This window comes from Vitis riparia, chromosome 12, assembly GCF_004353265.1.
Source record: "Vitis riparia cultivar Riparia Gloire de Montpellier isolate 1030 chromosome 12, EGFV_Vit.rip_1.0, whole genome shotgun sequence".
Taxonomy (NCBI): Eukaryota; Viridiplantae; Streptophyta; class Magnoliopsida; order Vitales; family Vitaceae; genus Vitis; species Vitis riparia.
Genome location: NC_048442.1, coordinates 18245926 through 18264422, shown reverse-complemented (window position 1 = coordinate 18264422; position 18497 = coordinate 18245926). Strand labels below are relative to the sequence as shown.

Here is an 18497-nt window from a genome sequence, read left to right as displayed (position 1 = left end):
AAAGCATCAACTAAAATGGTTAAACCATAATATTCATCCACAAAAATAACACCAACCAGAGGGAATTCTTCCCAATTCAACCAAAATAGGCCAATCATTCCTGTCCAGCACAAACCTTGAGAATACATAACTCCCAAACACCAACCCCACCAAATTCAGATGATTCAGCACTAGAATTTTGGTCCGGGAAGGCCTCCATTTTGGACACAAGCACTGCTTGAAATGCACATTTGAACCAAGTGAAACCAAATGCCCAACCCATGTGTTCTCAACCACTTATATGACATAGACACTATGGTAAGAGCCGAATCAGGCCTCAACTGGATGCTCGTTTCCAAACTCAAGATATAGCATCTACTATGCTCTTTCTCCCTTCCATGCAGTGAGAAAATTTTAATAGTACTCAGTATCAGCTGCTAAAAATGATCCCAAGTGTTTTTGAAGGCTCTAAGCATGAAAAGCACGCAAAATAAAGAACTGGGCATGTTACAATAATCTGAGGGTAAAAGAAGCTAAATTCATGCATAGAATCCAAACAACCGCTGTAGTGAAGAAGTTGGGTAATGCTAAAACAACAAGAAGAATTTGAGTGTGAACTAGTGGGCTTAAGTACGTGCCAAAACATCAATGCCTGTGAACCACTGGAAATGTTATACATTTAGTTCCCCAATAATGTGAGGGGTGAAGGAACCAATCTTCATGGCTAGAATCCAAATAACAACCAGAGTAGAGCTGAGCCATACTGAAACAGCAAGATAAATTTGAGCATGTGGTAAAGGATGTAATCATGTCTAAAAACATCAGTATCATAATATCATTAAACCATTAGAGGTATTCAACAATTACTTTTTTTTTAATAATTCTTACTCTACATATTTGAAAATGTAAACTTCAAGCCAACATTCTTTTCGCGAATTAGCCTCACTCATTTGATTTGACATGGAAAAGGGGTGCAATTGCTACATGCAATCAAAAGATGCATGTATAACATTGAAATTCCAGCCGGGGAAAGAGAAAAATGTGAAAGAGTTGTAGTGAAAGGTAAAATGACCTCAGTGATGGAGAATGCTCCCAGAGCCATAATAATTGACATCAGAATCTGAAACTCGGATCAACATCCATTGCCCAAGCAAACTTTGCCAGAAGAGACTTATTGAATATCTGCAGAAGATATTATATATTTCATATATATGACCAAATTTTTCCAAACAAGACGCCATTTATAAGAAGTTTCAGGTGTTCAATAAAAAGCCCACAAGCCTCTCTGGTTGCTATGATCAGCAAGGAGTTCTGGGAAGAAGTTTCAGGTGTTTAATCAAAAAGCTCACAAGCCTCTCTCGTCTCAAGTTCTGCATAAAAGGTTTATTGGGATTCTACCATCTTTTAGCAGGTGGGAGTTTTATTAACTCATCTGTTTTGCTTTGCAGCAAAATGCAGTAGAATGCATTGTGATTTCTAATCAAAGGATCAATATGGGTTCTTACTTGAGAAGCAGTAGGCCGAAAACCACACACAAACTTACCTTCTCAATTGGAACTTCCTGGCGTTTGCACCATGCAACTGATATTCTGGGATCAAGATAATTGATCTTTGAGGTGCCCAATGCTACTGTCTTTAGATCCTCTTTGGTTTTCATATCTCGCTCCATTTTCTCAATCTTTGTATTGGTTTGAGCAATCTTCCTCTCTAACCTGCACATTGAAAAGTGCAGCATTATTTAAAAATAAAAATTGCATGATAGAGATACCAAGGGCATGATCTGTATACACTTCTGGGGTCATGTTCTTCTTTGGCTTCCCATCAGAATCCTTCAATGGAGGCTTCCCTTTCTTTGCCCTCGCCAAGTCTGTTTTCAATTCATCCAAAACACCCTATTCATAAAATGAAAACAGTCACAACTAAGCATAGACGTAGAGATAGAATACATATCCACAATTCACCATGCAGGTGATTTTTATTTTTAATGAGGAGAAGGAAAATCAATAAGGCATGCCTACATTGGGTATGATCTAACTGAAAAAAAAATAGCCATAGCTTGTATCATGGAAAAATACCACTGACCATTCTAGATAATTCATAATAGAAGGAGATATTGTCATTACCTGAAGCTCCCTCATCTTCTCACTCAACCTTGACATTTGTACGTCATGGGACTTTGAGACAGTACGTTGATGGTTGCATATAATGGCAACCTTCAATACAAGATCCACAAATAACAGAGACATGATGTTAACACATAGATTTTAAAATCACATAATGAGCTAAAAACATTGTAGGACTGATGTTATTTGTGCACCTCTTTGTTTGCATGCTGATAAATGACAATCTTCTCCATTGCATCCCCACCCCTGGCTTCTCTATTCAACTGTCATAAAATCCAGAATTAAACTGAGAAAGAGGACACCTCAGCAGGATTTTGAATAACAAATCCCAAGGCAAAGATGCATATAAAATAAAAGGCATATAATTCTATAAGGAGAAAAATATAATTTCACTGCCAGAAAGTGGCACAGATTTTACTTTTCCAAAATTTATTAAGAAACAAGAAGAAAATAGAGGGGAAAAAAAAAAAACTGGCACCTACACGCTCAATAGCAAAATTAGGAAAATCAAAGGCACTAAAAAATCTACCTTGAAATTTAATACAAAGTAAGAGCATCACATAAAACCATGATTATGAGTTTTAGAAATAGAGACAAATGTTGGTGCCTCTATAATTAGCTAGTGTTTTGCTATTGCAACTGAATCTTAATTTAACATATCCTGATTTATTCCTACATGACGAAATATTAATCTAAGAACCAGATTGTTGATATGTTCCCAATATCGGTGTCTAAAATCTCAAAAACGCATTTAATGAACTTTGTGATAATATAATAATTGTATTGTAAAGTGTCTCAAATTCCTACCCGGTACATATTTTTTTGATAAATAATGTCATATAAAATATTTTATAGCTTGGTTTTTCTTGTTGAATAGAGAAATATGTAAGAAATATCTTTTAAGGCATGAAGAAGAAAAGTTATGCAATTGAGATGAGTTTGTAAAAATGATATGGAATGGGTAGAGATGTGAAAAGGAGGGTGAAACACCTGATGGAGCAACAGCTCTGGTTCAACGCGTAGATACCAATAACGGGAAACCATGGGATTGATTCTGGGCTCAGGAGTTGTATCTGATATCTCTCCTCACTGAAAATTCCTTTATGATATAGCAGATTGAATCTCTCTCATTCATGAATATAGGCATAGTTAACCAAACCAAACTAAAACTTCATGTCCATAACAAATTGATACTAAAGCCAAGGTGAAGCTTTATGAAAGAGCCAAGGAGAATATTCAATGCTGTTAGACCTGTAATGATAATAAAGTTCAAGGTTGAAAATTTTGATGAAAGAAATGATCTCAATTTGTGGGGTATTAAGATGCATACCCTATTGATTCAACAAGGGTTGTCTAAAGCATTGAAAGGTACGAAAGCTCTACCAACAATTAATGAACTTATGGAGAAAGCACACATTGTTCTTTTGTTATGCTTGGTTAATAAGGTACTTTGTGACATTGCAAAAGAGGATCCAACCACCAATTTATGGTTGAAATAGGAAAATTTTGTATGCGATAAAGTCTTTTACAAATAGTTTGCACTTGAAGAAGTGGCTGTTAACTCTTCAGCTATTAAAAACTACCTCAATGAATTAAATTGAACTATATGGATTTGAAGAATATCGAAATTTACAGTTAAGACTAGGTCAGAATTTTGATATGTTCTTTACCCAATTCTTATAAGCACTTTATGGATGCCATGAGGTATGGTAGAGACACTCTCTCTATAAAGAATGCTTGGACAATTCTGAATTCAAAGTAATTGAAGAAAAAGGTGTTGAGAGTAGAAAAGGCTTAAGTGAAGGTTGGGTTGCTAGAGGGTGAATAGAAAAGAAAAACCATGACAAGAGAGGTTGGGTTAGATCGAAATCAAACTTTAAGGGAACCAACAAATATTTCAATTGAAACATGTAAAGAAACTTTGTGAGGAGCTGCACAAAGTATTTACATATATATAAAGGGGGAAAGGGGAAAACTTCTATTTCTAATGACACAACAATTGTAAAATTAAGTTTGGATATTGTCAATGTCTTTTAAGTTACTATCAATAACTTAAGTGATGAGTGGATCATTGATTCACGGTCCTCTTATCATGTCTCCCAATAGAGACTGATTTAACACCTAACAATCTATAAATGGTGCGAAGGTTCTTATAGGAAACAATGTAGCCTATAAGGTTGTTCAGATAACACAATTTGAATTAAGATGCCTGATGGTATTATGAGAACATTGACTAATGTAAGACATGTCCCAAAGTTGAAGAAAATGTTGACTTCCTTGAGTGCATTGACTCCAACGGCTACATGTATAAAGTTGCATGTGGAGTTATGAGAATCTCACAGAATGCTACTTAGTGTGATGAAAAGGTTATAAATTAATTGTCTTCGTACATTGCAAGGTAGCATGGTTATATGGGTAATTGCAAATTCAGATATTACTAGACTGTGCCGTATGCGACTTAAGCATATGAGTAGGAGAAGGATGACAATTTCTGAACAAATGGGATTTGCTTGGTGGATAGGAAATAGGAGAGTTGGATCTTCAAGAGCAAAGTATGATTAAGAAATAGTGCATGATTAAATTCAATACAACTTTTTACAAAACTAAAAATACTTTGAATGATTTTCCATTCAAATTTTGGGGTCTACCTTAGGTTGCAACAATGTTTTAAAAGGCTAAAGGCGGCCTTGAGGTGTTTTGCCCAAATGAGGCGAAGTGTTAGCCTCGAGGTGGAACAAGGCATAAGCCTCAACTTAAAAAAATAAAAAAATAAATAATAATAATAATAATATAATAAAGAAAAGAAACCTTAAAAATCATAAAAATACTAATAAAATCATATGAAAATTAAACAATAAAAAAACCATACAATGTATAATAATCAAATTAATTGTATGTTATTTTCAATAGTTTCTAATTTGGTTTTTCTGTTTCTTCTAAATCCAACTCTCTCTCATGCGTTTATCAATTAAACTTGAAAACTATCATCACTCACTAAGAAAGATCCTCTAATGAATCATAATTTTTTTTTTTTTTTTGATAGATAAAGAGAATTAAAATAAAATAAATCATAATTATATCCAATTACTCTATTATTCTCTCCATCAATGTTAATTTTTTTATCAGAAATAAAATATATATTGATAATAATAAAGTTGAAGAGAAGGATGAGAAGTCTTTCCCACAAGGTACAAAACCTGATCAAAGTATGAGTATACCGTCCACTATACAAGGAGAAATACTGATAAAAGCATGTACAAAATCTCTCAAAAGTTATCTCTACCCCTTTCTAATTACAAACCGAAAGCCAACTAAGTAGAATATCATTAAGGGGAATTCCTCTAAACGTGACAATACAAGAAGCCCAAAAAGAGAAGTAGAAATGAATAAGATCCCATAACATCCCTTCCGTTCTAGAATTTTCCCCAAAAATCGTAACATTTCTCTCTTGCCACATAACCCACAATACAGTGATACATGCAATATGCCAAAGCGTCTTGCCTCTAATTGAATTCCCCAAGCCTCTAAATAAAATAATCATCATATCTCTAATACTCCTTGGTGGAACCTAGTCCAAATTAGCTACATTGAAGAGGTTATGCCAAAGCCCCAATGTTATTAGGCAATGTAGAAAAAGATGATCAAGTAATTCTCCACTCTCTTTGCATAAAATGCACTAATGAGGACTAAGAGATTTGTAAGGTCTTCTCACTTGTAGCATGTCATTGGTATTAACCTTCTTATGCACTACCAACCATGCAAAGGCCTTGACCTTTGATGGGACTTTTGATTTCCAAACAAAATTAGTCAGAATGAACGAAATTGGATTAGAGAGCTTGGACAAGACCATGAAATTTTTTTTTACTGAAAATGAGCCAATGGAGGATAAGGACCAAATTCTTAAGTTTGTAGTAGAAAAAGACAAGTGCACTAAATTAAGTGAAGACACGAATCTTTCGAGAAGTTCAATTTCTAAATTAATAAGATTGCGTCGGAAATTAAGATTCCAAGAAGAGAGGTAGGAATTTCCAAGGACGCCAAAGATGGTAATATTTCTCACTGAAATAACTCTATAAAGGCCTGCAAATTGTGAGCTCAAAGGTTGATCTCCCTACAATAAATCTTCCCATAATCAGATTCTCTCCCTATTCCCTACCATAAGACAAATGTAAGGGGAAAAGCCTTGAAAGACTTGAGCAATAGTCTTCCAAGAACATCTATGTGACCATCTAACCATAATGTTTTTTTTTATAAGTAACCATCTAACCATAATGTTTTTTTTTTTTTTTTTTGATAAGTAAAAACACAGAGAAAGAAATATATTAGAAAAAGGGCACCTTAAGGCTGACCCAAAAGCATACAGGGGGTATACAAGAGGCGCCAGAAGGCACGAACAAAAGAAGAGGGGATACAAAAATCACCAGCCCTCATCTAGAACCCAACCAATAAAAAAAAAACTGAATAAAGGAACCTCCATTAGTGTGTCCCATAAGTGCTTGAAATCACCTGATGCCACAGACCAGAGCTTTTCGTAGGGAACCTCCAAAGCTACTTCCCTAAGAGAGCACGATTTCTCAAGGTCGTCTTGCCTATTCCCAACCCTCCAAACTCTTTTGACCTTAATCTTAAATGCAAGACAAAACTTATAAATCTATACCATATCCTCATAAAAGCACAAGTCATTACGAACAATGAATATTGAGGCTTAAACCTCTTAATAAACGTATACAAAAAGCCCATAAAGGCCCTAAACCCATTAAAACCTTTTGAATATTTAAGGTTTAAGCCTCTAGGCTATATAAGGTTATAAGCCTCGATCAAGTGAGGCTTAAGCCTCGATTACCCTCTATTGAGGCTATAGCCTCAAGGTTAATTTGCATAGCCTCGCCTTGAGGGCCTCAATAACCTTTTAAAACAGTGGGTTGCATCACATGGTGGTGGGCATTCATTGATTACTACAAATTATATCCATTCAAATCTTTGGGGTCCCTTTCAAGTTGCATCACATTATGGTTGACGTTCACAGATAACACTACTTAATTGTATTCATTAAAATCTCTCAAGTTACATAACATGGTGGTGGATGTTCATTGATAACTACTCTAGAAAGGTTAGGCATGTATCTTCAAGCATATAATGATGTCATTGGAAAGTTCAACCAATGGAAAGCTATGATTAAGAAGTTGACAAGAAAACAAGAAAATAGATCATGCACTTAAAAACTAACAATAAAATGGAATTTTATGAAAAAATGTTCAAGAATGAAGGCATTGCGAGACACTGTTAGACATACTCTACAACAAAATGGCATTGCCTAATAAATGAATAGAACTCTTTTAAAGATAGTATGGTATATGTTTTTCAATACAGTATTGCCAAAGGAGTTTTGGGATGAAGCGATTAATTCAGCATGTTATTATGTAAATGGATTTCTTTCAATTTTTATTCATTTTACAACTCCTAAAGAAGTATGATTAGTTCCCTAATTAATTGGAAAGCAATATCTCAATCTACAGTTACTTTGTCATCCACTAAAGTATACAACAACCACAAAAGCAATGAAGTTATTTGGCTCCAAGGTTTGGTTTTAGAATGTCATACATTTGACTAAAAATTAGGTGTTCCATAAGATGACCAAACATATTAACATCAAGGTGCATTTCATCGAGAATATTATTGTTTAAGGTGTCATTGTTATCCTAAAGATCCCTACATTGGATAATCCAACAAATATTATGACTTGGCATATTCTTGCAATTAAATTTAGGCATTGCTTGGACTTAAATGATTTCAAAAATAACTCAAGGCCCTTTCAAAGGCGTGAGTAAAGCGACATAGAAGACTTTCAAGTTTGGAAGATTGAAAATTTGAGCTTGGCTGGATATTGTTAGAAAGTGTCAAATTTGCTTTTGGGTATATTTTTCAAGTCCTTAATATTTTCCTATTAGGACATATTCTTGAAAAGGATTTTTTCTATTTTTATAAATGAAGTAATCTATTATGAGATTTTCCTATTGAAATAAGTTGTTTTTATAATTATGCAATTAGTTCCCTATATAGAATATTACTATGAAATCAAGAAAAATAATTGCAAAATGATATTTTAACTAAAAGAGAGTTCTTCTTGGGTATAAGTGGGGCTCTAAGATTTAAGAGCTCTAGGATTGTAATCTCCTTATAAAATAGTGGAAGTTTTTCATCATTTCTGGCATGGACATAAGCTTTAGGCCCAACCACACATATCATTGTATACTCTATGTTTTTTTTCTATCATTGTATACTCGTTTTTTTTTCTTTCTTTTTCTTTTTTTAATTTTTTTCTCCCTATTGTTGTTCTTTATCATGTCTTGTCACAATAAACTGATACTAGAGTTTCCATTGTGCAACAAACTGATTGATTTAATGACAATAAATGAGAAGCATTGCATATATCATGCGTATTTTGGATGAATGTCGAAGCAAATGGCAAGGGTGCACTAGGTCCTTTGACAACAACTCCAAATATCCATCTCTTTGGCAGTGTCAATAGTTTTTGAAGAATACAGCCAAGAAAATTTCAAGCAGTTAGGTTTCTCTGAGAACATTCTTAACTTGCATCTTACCATCTCATCCAAAGTGATAGATGCATTATATGTACGGAAAACTTTTGCAGTGAGGCCAGGCATGAGTTCCTTCAAGTGAGCATTCAGCTTACTTGTATCCAGCTTGTCAAAAAGATCATCCCCACCACTTTTACCTGTTTCAAAAAAATCCACATGCATTGGCACACTCTGAATAATAATTGCATATGCCACAGAACCTAACATGACAGCATGCTCACCAGTCTTGAATTGCCCAATAGCTTTATACACAGGAAGCTCAACTTCAACGGTGTTGAAGTATCTAATGGAATCCTTACCGAGAAAATCAAACTGAATGAAGGAAAGAAATCTACATATTATTGCTTAAGAGAAACAACAATTCAACCACTCCATAGAGAGAGAGAGAGAGAGAGAGAGTTAACAGGATATAAACCCACCATACCTCCAACTTGTTTGGAGGAACTAATGCAACATTTTCCACTTTCAAGGTGCAACAACCAACCGTATCAGCCTCATCATCATCCTGTACAAGGGTAACAATCATGACAAACTCACCTGGATAACTTCAGAAGAGGAAAAAAAAAAACAGAGAGAGAGAGAACTGCAGACTGAATGTGAATATTGCTTAAAAAGAGAAATGGATTAACAACCAAACAACAAAATAGGGAAGGCTAGTATGATTCAATTTGAGAGAATGCTTCAAGTGCCAAAACACAATACCAAAATGCCATAGCAATAACTGGAGCAATCTTTTCTTCTGTTTTTTTTTCTTTCGATAGGCAATTCAAACCATCTTATTGACACTTCAAGTCACCAAAGGAAACTCATTTTGATACAGTTACAGAAAGGTCATATGAGAGTCCAAATACCTAGCAATCCTCAGAAAAGAAAAGGCCAAGCAAGGTTACCTTCTCATTGCCAGCCCTGAGAGCCAGCTTGTCAATGAGATATGTAGCAACTGCAATTTGCCGCTTCATAGTATCTTTATTCGTGAAATCCTTTGTGTAGGTTGCTCTGATATTTTGTATATAGTCCTGCATCCAAAGTAGCATATTGAAGTAATCAAAGTTCTAGACACTATAGTATCAAAAAAATGAGTGAAATGACAGGAAGGTTGTACCTTCAGCAACCTTGCTTTTTCATATTTCTCCTTGTCACTTTGTCCTTTCAAGGAACTGCTGGCTGCCAGAAAGACATATTTGAATTCTTTTGGATTGATAGGATCATTCCAAAATGCTAACCATGTAACGGTATTGTCATGCCTGACTTCCTTCCACCTGCATAGGAACCTGAAACATTTCAACTCTGCAGAGGTGCCCCTAACCCTTATTTCAATATCTCAAACTAATTGGCGATTCCTTTTAGAAGTTATGGAGTTACAAACCTTTCACCAGGAATAGGACATTCTGGAACAGGGGCTTCCTTTCCAATATTTATTGTAATATCACTTGGACAAATGCGTTTTTTCAGCTTTCCCATCTGAGACCACAAAAGTTTATAATCAGTACCAAATTCAAAAGGGATAAAAGACCTCCATGGTCTGATTAGAGCAAATAAAATAAATGATGGAAGTTCATCATGGATAATTCTAGATTATCATCTAAGAGAATTTCTCAACCACACCTTTGGATGCTCCCCACGACCACGGAACAACCCAGGTGGTTCTACTCTGAAATTTCCAACCTGAGAGGAAAAACTCCATCAAGACTCCATTTTCTTCAAGGCAAATATGTAAGTAACAAAAATAAAGAAAATAAAACCTAATACATACATCACTAATCAATGAAATTCAAAAAACTGGTGAGCACAGATGTCAACATGAAAATAGCTGTTGAACAACTGCACATATCTAAAGATAGAAAAAGCAAATATATTATTATATCCACCAAAAAAAATAGAAAATGTTCAGAAAAGTGGTCAACAAAGATATGATTAGGGATAGGTCAGTAGAAGCCTTAATATGTAGCAGTATATTTGTTGCAAAACATCATAAATTATTAAAATTAAACATATAATCAAATCAAAGACACTAAGGAGGATGCTAATCTCTTTAATTAATAGAGGGCCTACTTTAAATGGTATAAGAGCATCTCTATGTGGCCATCTAATCTTGAAAATGCGTATGAGCATGTTAGCAATGCAAGGAACAAACAGCTACAACACAGGATCCATAATAAGTCAAACAAACAAAGCAATTCTGTGCTGCCATTTCATATAATACAAGTGTGCACAATTTTATTGCTTATGCAATGATCGAACTTGGAAGTTAAAGGATCCACTTTTAACTCGGAGCTATGAAATGAAGTGCCTTAATAATTAATTTCATCCTTTTTAGTTGAAAAAATTGACTTTCTAGTAAAGGCATCTCTAAGGAGAACTAATTTATGGAAACCCATTGTTTTTTCATGCAGAGAATTAAATTGAAAAATACAGATATAAAGAATGCAAACAGCATATCAAACAAACAAAAAAAATGAAGTCATTATTTGCACAGGTGTATATGGGTGATTATGATACAATAATAAAAAGGCTAAAGCAAACCTTTTCTTTGACACCGTCAACAACAGCCCACATATACTTGTCTTCTTGTTTCAATTTCTCTTCTTTTAAGGCCTTCTTCTCCTGCATCAACCATAACTACTGAATTAAAAATTTAAAACAGAATAGTATGATCAACTAATTCCACTAGTTAATGCCCCTAGAGACAGTAGAGAAGCAAAACTAAATGCATGCACCCAACCCCAGATAGTTGGAATTAGGCGTTAACTAGAGTAAAATGTTCCAAACTAAAGACTACATCCTATTCAAGACAACAGCAATCTTGGAAGATAAAGTCCATCATCAGTGGACCTCAGACCTGAGTTCAAGCTCTAGCAGAGTTTTAATACCTCCTTCACCTGTTGTTCACCTTTAGAAGTAAAAGACATGCAAGAATGTATTCACAGAACTCAGTTTCCAGAATGCTGCTTACATTTTGTACTTTAAAGACAGACAACTCCAATGAACAGTGTATCATGCAATAGCTAATGGATTCCTGAAATGACACATCACCAAAACTAGTCCCAAAATATAGCATTTGAAAGAGGATTCAGCCATTGCATGCAATTGCTTGTCTCAGTCAAATCATCACTTCTTACTATCAGATAGCCTTTGGTATAATAAACAACTTAAGATAGTAGCTGCTTGGACGAATTCTTGGAAGGTATAAGAATTAGTGTAAAAATAACCAATGGAGTCAAACTTAATAAAACAGTCACTTATAAAAAATAAAAATAAAAAGGTTCTTTGCATGCAATTAAAAAACACATCAAGATACAACACAGTTTTCTTTCATTATTTTTCAATCAAAGTTAATAGGGTATTCAAGGACATCTCAACTTACTTCTGTAGTCATTTGCTTTTTCTTCTCCTTTTCCTTCTCATGCCATTCATATATTGGAGTGAAATCACAAAGTTCAAACTTCTTAATTACATGATTTTTTCCAAGTCTCACTCTCCAATCATTCATGAAGTTCTCTATAAATCTCGGTTTGGTTGCATAGTCTGTATCTTTCATTACTGCAAACATTGTTGCAACCTGCATATTGAAAGAACCAGGAGATGTGGAAATATACACGTATATTAATGAGAAATTCAAAGTGAACTCGTAATAAATGTGATAACACCAATATTTCTAATGACAATAGAACATGTGATAACTGGTGATGACACATGAAACATAAGAAAAAAAAGTAAAAAAAATAAATAATAAGGTACCAAACTATAGACATTCTGAGCCCCACCTCCTCCTGTTCAGGAGTCAAATCAACTGGGCGACCATTGTAGAGCATTTTAACTCCATGAGGCTTGTAGGGAGGTGGAAAAATAACCCCATTGTGCTCCAATGTAGTCCACTTCTGTCCTTCACCAGAGTTAGGAGGTACTTTTGTTGACTTGGAGTATTTTGAACTCTTTGCCAATTTCTTGGATTTTTTGGCTTTCTTGGTTGCCTTCTTTCGTGATGAGGGGATAAATTTTGTTTTCGATGCTTTTTTATTATCTGAGGAAACTGACTTCTTCAGTCTCTTGACAGTAGGAGTATACTCATCATCATCATCGTTGTCGTCGTCATCGTCATCCTTTTGCTCTGCTTTCACAGATACTTGCTTTACTTTGCCTTTAACAGATCCATCCAAAAGCTTTGGTTTTTTAGACGAAGAATGGTGTGAAGTATTCGCCTGACCTAGAGGCCTCTTGTTCTGACCTTTGGGAGATTTTACCCGTTCATCATCTTTCTTACTGATGCCATTGGGTTTCAGTGTAGAAGTCAAGGGCTTCTTCTCATCAAAGTTATCCAGTTTATCCAAAGATGCCCCCATACCAGTTTTCAATCGGAATTTTGATGACAAAGGGATTTCATCTTCTGAATCATCAGAAAGGTTCTTGTTGTTGACCTTAGCCTTCTGAGATTGTGACCGGCTAGAAGCAGGTGAACTGAGCCCCTTTGAGTCAAGCAACTTGCTCGAAGATGCCCCTTTCCTGGATTTCAATTGTAACTTTAATAACAAAGGAATTTCATCTTCTGAATCAGAGGACTCCTTGACGCCAACCTTCGTCTCTGGAGGATGTGAGCTAAGAGAGGGTGAATTAAGTCCCTTTGAACCAAGTGACTTTCCAGAAGAAGACCTCACATAGGTTTTCAATGGGAATTTTGATGACAAAGGAACTTCATCTTCCGAATCACCATCAGACTTCTTGACATCAACCTTAGTCTTTTGTGACTGTAATACCGGGGAACTAAGTCCCTTTAAAACATGGGAATTGCCCTTTGGTAATCGTGCAGAAAGTTTGGCACTCAATGGTTTATCATCTTCAGAATCCTCAGACTCACCATTTGCAACAGGAGGATTGATCAATTGCTTATTCTCCATATAGAACTGGCTGAATTATGTCTTGATAACTGTTTTGAACTTTCAGCAAATGAAACAAATGCAATTGAGTGCATTACATATGTCTTTTTTTGTGCCTTTGAAAGCAAATCAGTTTTATACCGCAGCAGGCTTGAGCTTTGACCATTTCCTTTGATACGTAGCTGTTCCTTTTGAAAACACAAGATAAATCATCAACATCATCAAACATTTTTGGTGAGAGAAAAGACAGGATAGCTACATTGATCTTAGCAGTGTGGCATGTAAATCATGCAACCACTACAGATGTCATTGCTTTTGAACCACCAAGAAATTATACACCACATAAGAAAACAAATCACCTCCAACAAATCTAACTAATAAAGAAATTTCCAGTATTATTTCTATAAGTAAATCCAAACATATAGTGGATGATATAGAACCACTAACTTAGTAGAGCAATGACAAAATTGTAAAAGAAAAAAGCCAAAACAAATAAATAAAAAGAAACTACCACCAAAATACTATTATCAGATAGATGGTGTAGCACAAGGAGCTAATATGGATTGGGTTCGCCCTAGGAGTATTGGAGATATGATGGTTATTTCATTTAGAAGGTTAAGGAATTCAATCAGAGGCAAGATTCTTTGGCATATCGCTTGCCTCAGTGTACTATGGATTGTGTGACAAGAGTGAAACGCTAGGATTTTTTAGGATAAGTACAGCACGGAAGGGATGTTGTAGGATCTTCCTCACTTCTACTCCTCCTTTAGGGCCTCTTGTATTGTCGCTTTTAGAGGAATTCCACTTAATGTTATTCAACTAAGTTGGACATCAGTTTGTAACATGAAAGGGGTGGATAAAGTTTGAGAGCGTTTGATTTTGGTTTTTTGTGACATTTTGTATATGTATTCATCTGTAGTTATCATTGTATAGTGGAGGAGTATAGTCTTACTTTAATTAGATTTTGTATTTTGTGGGAAGGACCTCTCATCCTTCTCTTGAACTTTACTATTATCAATATATATTTCATTTCTGTAAAAAAAAAAAAAAAAAAAATTCAGTTCAGTACTGGAAATCACACAACTTAGAAGGTTCAAAAGTTTGGTGCACTTAAGAAGCTCAAAACAGTATGCAATGAATAAGTACACACACATGTATAGAAATCTATTGATAGAAAGGGTTTAGAATTTCATGGTATAGCCAAAATATTGAAAAGAAACCCTAAGTTATCAACCAATAGAGTGTTAATTTATGTATGAATAATATCAACTAGTAACCCTTCACTCTTAGATATGCTTGAGAGTGGTTGAATACTTAGTATTCTATATATAAATGAATATTGTTATTCTAAATATCATCACCTAATATCCTCTACTTCTTTCTATTCATTATAAACATTCCATATGTAAGAACATTTTAGTTTCTTTTGTCAGTTTGACTAGTCTAAATGACTAAATCTACTTTGATGATCAAATGTGCTACAATCACAGTTTGGGTCTTCCATTGTGGTGTGGGGTGGGGGAACTTCCTACCCCCTATTTGAGTCGCCCATTGGGTGCCTCCTTTACATTGTCCGTGGTTTGGGATGTGGTGGATGAAAGGTACCATAGGAGTTTTGCTCTTTGAAATTGGCAGTATCTTTCAAAGGGTGGGAAGCTTACATCAATTAAAAGTACCATTTCAAGCTTGTCAATTTACTCCACATCCATAGTAGTCATTACTAGAAAAGCAAGCATGAGACTTGAGAAGATTTAGAGATGCTGGCTCTAGGGAGGGGGGGAGCCAGAAAGAAAAAGCCTCATCTAGCAAAATGGTAGATTGCATGCATGGATAAGAAGTAAGGTGAATTGAGCGTTAGAAATTATCTATTCTCAAGTCAACAAGGGCCTTTTTGGCAAACAGTGTTAAGAGGTTTATTCAGAACAAGATCCTCTATGAAAGTGGATTATAGTGGAGAACTTTGGGAAGGATGCAGAGAGGTGGTATTCTTGTGGCATGAGGGACAGGTATGGGATAGAGTTGCGAAAGGATATAAGGAGATGATGGATTAATTTCAAAGGTAGAACATGCTTAAACATAGGTGATTGTAGGAGAGTGAAGTTCTGGAAAGATGTTTGATATGGTGACTCAGTCTTGAGCATCTCCTTTCCCTCACTTTTTGCCATTGCTACCTCTAATGATGCTTAGGTTGTGGATGTGCGAGATGAGGCATGTGAGGGAGGTCGCTAGAGACCCTATTTCTTAAAACAGTTGAATGATTCATAATTGGAAAATGATGCGGCTTTTCTTGTAAGGCCGCAAGAGAAATTAGTGAAAAGGGAAAAGAGAGATAGATTATTTTGGTCGGATATAAAGGACAGAAAATTCTCAGCCAAAGCCTACTATTCTCTCTTGGAGCAGGTGAGACCATGAGAGGAGGGTCATTTCCTCTGAATCTAGTTTGGAACTCTTGGATGCAGGTGAAAGTAGGGTTCTTCACATTAGAGACAGTTTAGGAGGGAATTTTGACTTTGTAACAGTTAAAAAAGAAAAGGATGAACATTAGCAAATAGTTGCTACTATGCAAGGGAGAAGAAGAGTTGGCTGATCATATCCTTCTCCACTATGCTAGAATGAGGATCCTATGGCACTCAATTCTCTCTTTATTTAGCTTTGAGTGGGTGCTACCTTCTTCAATTAAAGAAATTCTGTTATCTTGTCATGGGACTTTTGCAGGTGACAGACAAAGGAAAGGGTTGCTCTACTGTGTTTATTCTAGACTATTTGGAATGAGAAGAATTGTAGTGCGCTTGAAAATGTGAAGCAGCTGGGCCATGCTACCAAAAGCTCGTTCCTGAATTCTTTCTGACAATGGATTAGGAAATTCCTAGATGGTGCCTCTTCATCTATATTAGCTCTTGGTGTCTGAATGGGCACTTATTAATGAGAGGGATGTGTTTTTTGTTTCTCTCTTCTATTTCTTTGCGTACATTGGCCCACCCCTTTTTGTTTAGACATTGTTAACAATATTCTTGTTTGCCTACCAAAAAATCACAGCTTTGCCACAAGAAAAAAATGAATCATACAAATTCCTAAACGAAGTTTCAAAGCAGAAGTTTCCATCTAATATAGAGGATTCTTGCAACTGATTAGAGAAATATAGACATACATCTGGAGGAATAAAAGAAAAAAGTAGAGAGACACCAGAAAGAATAAGTATAGCATAAATTATCTTTAATGAAAATCCATCCTTGCTACCACCTTGGAATGACAAATGCAATGTAATCCAATATGAATAAGATGCTTAATCAGAGATATTCAAAATAAAAACATGGAATTCCACAATTCCAAAAAAAAAAAAAATGAAGAACTGAAAAGAAATGTGTCTTAGTTCAAGAAATTATCTTCTAAAAGTCAAAGATTAGAATACGCATGCATTTTGATGCTTGTCATCACTACTTTATCCAATTCCTTAAATCCCATAACAAAGCATTTCTCCTTGAAGTATTCTGTATGCCATCTATAATGCAAAAGGAATTGTTAACCCCAAAATAAGAGCCTCACAGGGCTGTCTTATATGAAAAGAGTAAAAGGCTTCAAGCCATGTAATGCTGTTACCAATAAGTATTTTCCGAGGTTAATCTATCTTTCAACAATCAATAAAGAGAAAAACAGTGCATCTCAGCTATATATGAACTAAATCACCAACCTAAATATGATTGTTTTTCTGATTTATCAATGTATAACCAATGACAAACAAAGCCCTAAAAGCTAAAATACCAAATGAGGCTTGGGGGGTGGGAATTTTTAAGGGACCTGTGATTAGAACATGAAACTAGCATACATTATACAAGGCAAATGTAACAACAATTCCCTATTAACTAAATAATCAAATCAAATAATTAGCCAAAAATTTGAGAACTCCAGCAATCAACCTAAAATCCACCCAGTAACAAACAGAATCAAAATCCATCGTAACAAGTAAAACTTTGAATTATAAGTCAAAATAACATACAACAAACACCTAACAACCCAAATTTCAAAAAATTAAACAAAACCCATTCCGTTGAAGCTAAAAAGGGGAAAGAAACTGGCAAAGAGAACGACAAATTTTCGTCCTTATAGATTTTAGATTTCAACTAACAATCCGAACATCGAAGCAATACCCATTTCAGTAAAGGCTCAAAATGTTACAGAAATTTACAATTTCTTTCAGAAAAATATCGTTCTTTAAGGTTTTGAATTTCAACCAGAAACCTAACACTTCACGAAAACGAATGAAACAAAGATATGGACGTGGATTTAGGGTTTGCCTTCTATATTGCACCAAAAACCCAATATGTAAACAACAAATAGAAACAAGAACAAAATTCAGCATATGAATGCAGACCCAAAATCTAAACTTTCTCCATTTTCTTACCCTTTTTCGTTTTTTTTCAGCTCCCGTGTTTTTATTTTTTCCCCGCTATCTAGGCGCCTGTTGTGTTGTTGAGCTTCTTCTTCCCTTTGTCAGTCACTGTGCCTCTCTTGTTCTCGCTGAGGAATGTCTTCATATCTTTTGAAGCCGTAATGACCAAAATGCCCCTGGATTCGTGTTGAATTCACTGGCAGGTCCAAACTTTTTTTGGCCTTCTGCAGTTCTACAGGTGAATGAGATAATGGATTGGGCTTCAAGTGAAACTAAGAACGACCCTGTGGAAGACACGGAAGGGTGATTTCGTAATAAATTAAAGACTCTGTGGGCATTTTAAATACCAAATGAATTTTAAAAAATATGTGACTGTTGCATGCAATATGGCTTAGTGTTGGAAAAAATTCAAAAAAACAACCTACGACATGGCATGATTAAAGCTTATCTTTAATAAAAATGTCCGGATGTAAAATGCAAACAAAATAAAAAATAGAAGAAAAAAAAGGTAAAAAAAATAATAATAAAATAAAATCAA

General features: G+C 35.1%; 1 protein-coding gene across 4 annotated transcripts; it reads right to left on the bottom strand.

The window, feature by feature from the left end:
* LOC117926707 (DNA topoisomerase 1-like) lies at window positions 1-18176 on the bottom strand. 4 transcript variants are annotated; one of them, XM_034845947.1, is made up of 17 exons: window positions 17972-18176; window positions 12466-13760; window positions 12066-12260; window positions 11225-11305; window positions 10307-10366; window positions 10068-10162; window positions 9804-9960; window positions 9592-9717; window positions 9126-9206; window positions 8923-9013; window positions 8705-8838; window positions 2297-2365; window positions 2103-2192; window positions 1768-1871; window positions 1523-1691; window positions 1052-1161; window positions 1-742 (listed from the first exon to the last, which is right to left on the bottom strand). In XM_034845947.1, exons 2-16 carry the CDS (start codon window positions 13591-13593, stop codon window positions 1093-1095), a joined length of 2649 nt encoding a protein of 882 aa, XP_034701838.1. In that variant the 5' UTR covers window positions 13594-13760; window positions 17972-18176; the 3' UTR covers window positions 1-742; window positions 1052-1092. The 4 variants fall into 4 exon arrangements, with proteins under 4 accessions (XP_034701838.1, XP_034701839.1, XP_034701841.1 ...); XM_034845948.1 differs by lacking the exon at window positions 1-742 and having other exon boundaries at window positions 774-1161; window positions 12466-13632; window positions 13714-13760; XM_034845950.1 differs by lacking the exon at window positions 1-742 and having other exon boundaries at window positions 774-1161; window positions 12466-13632; window positions 13714-13754.
* Window positions 18177-18497: the final 321 nt, after the last annotated feature.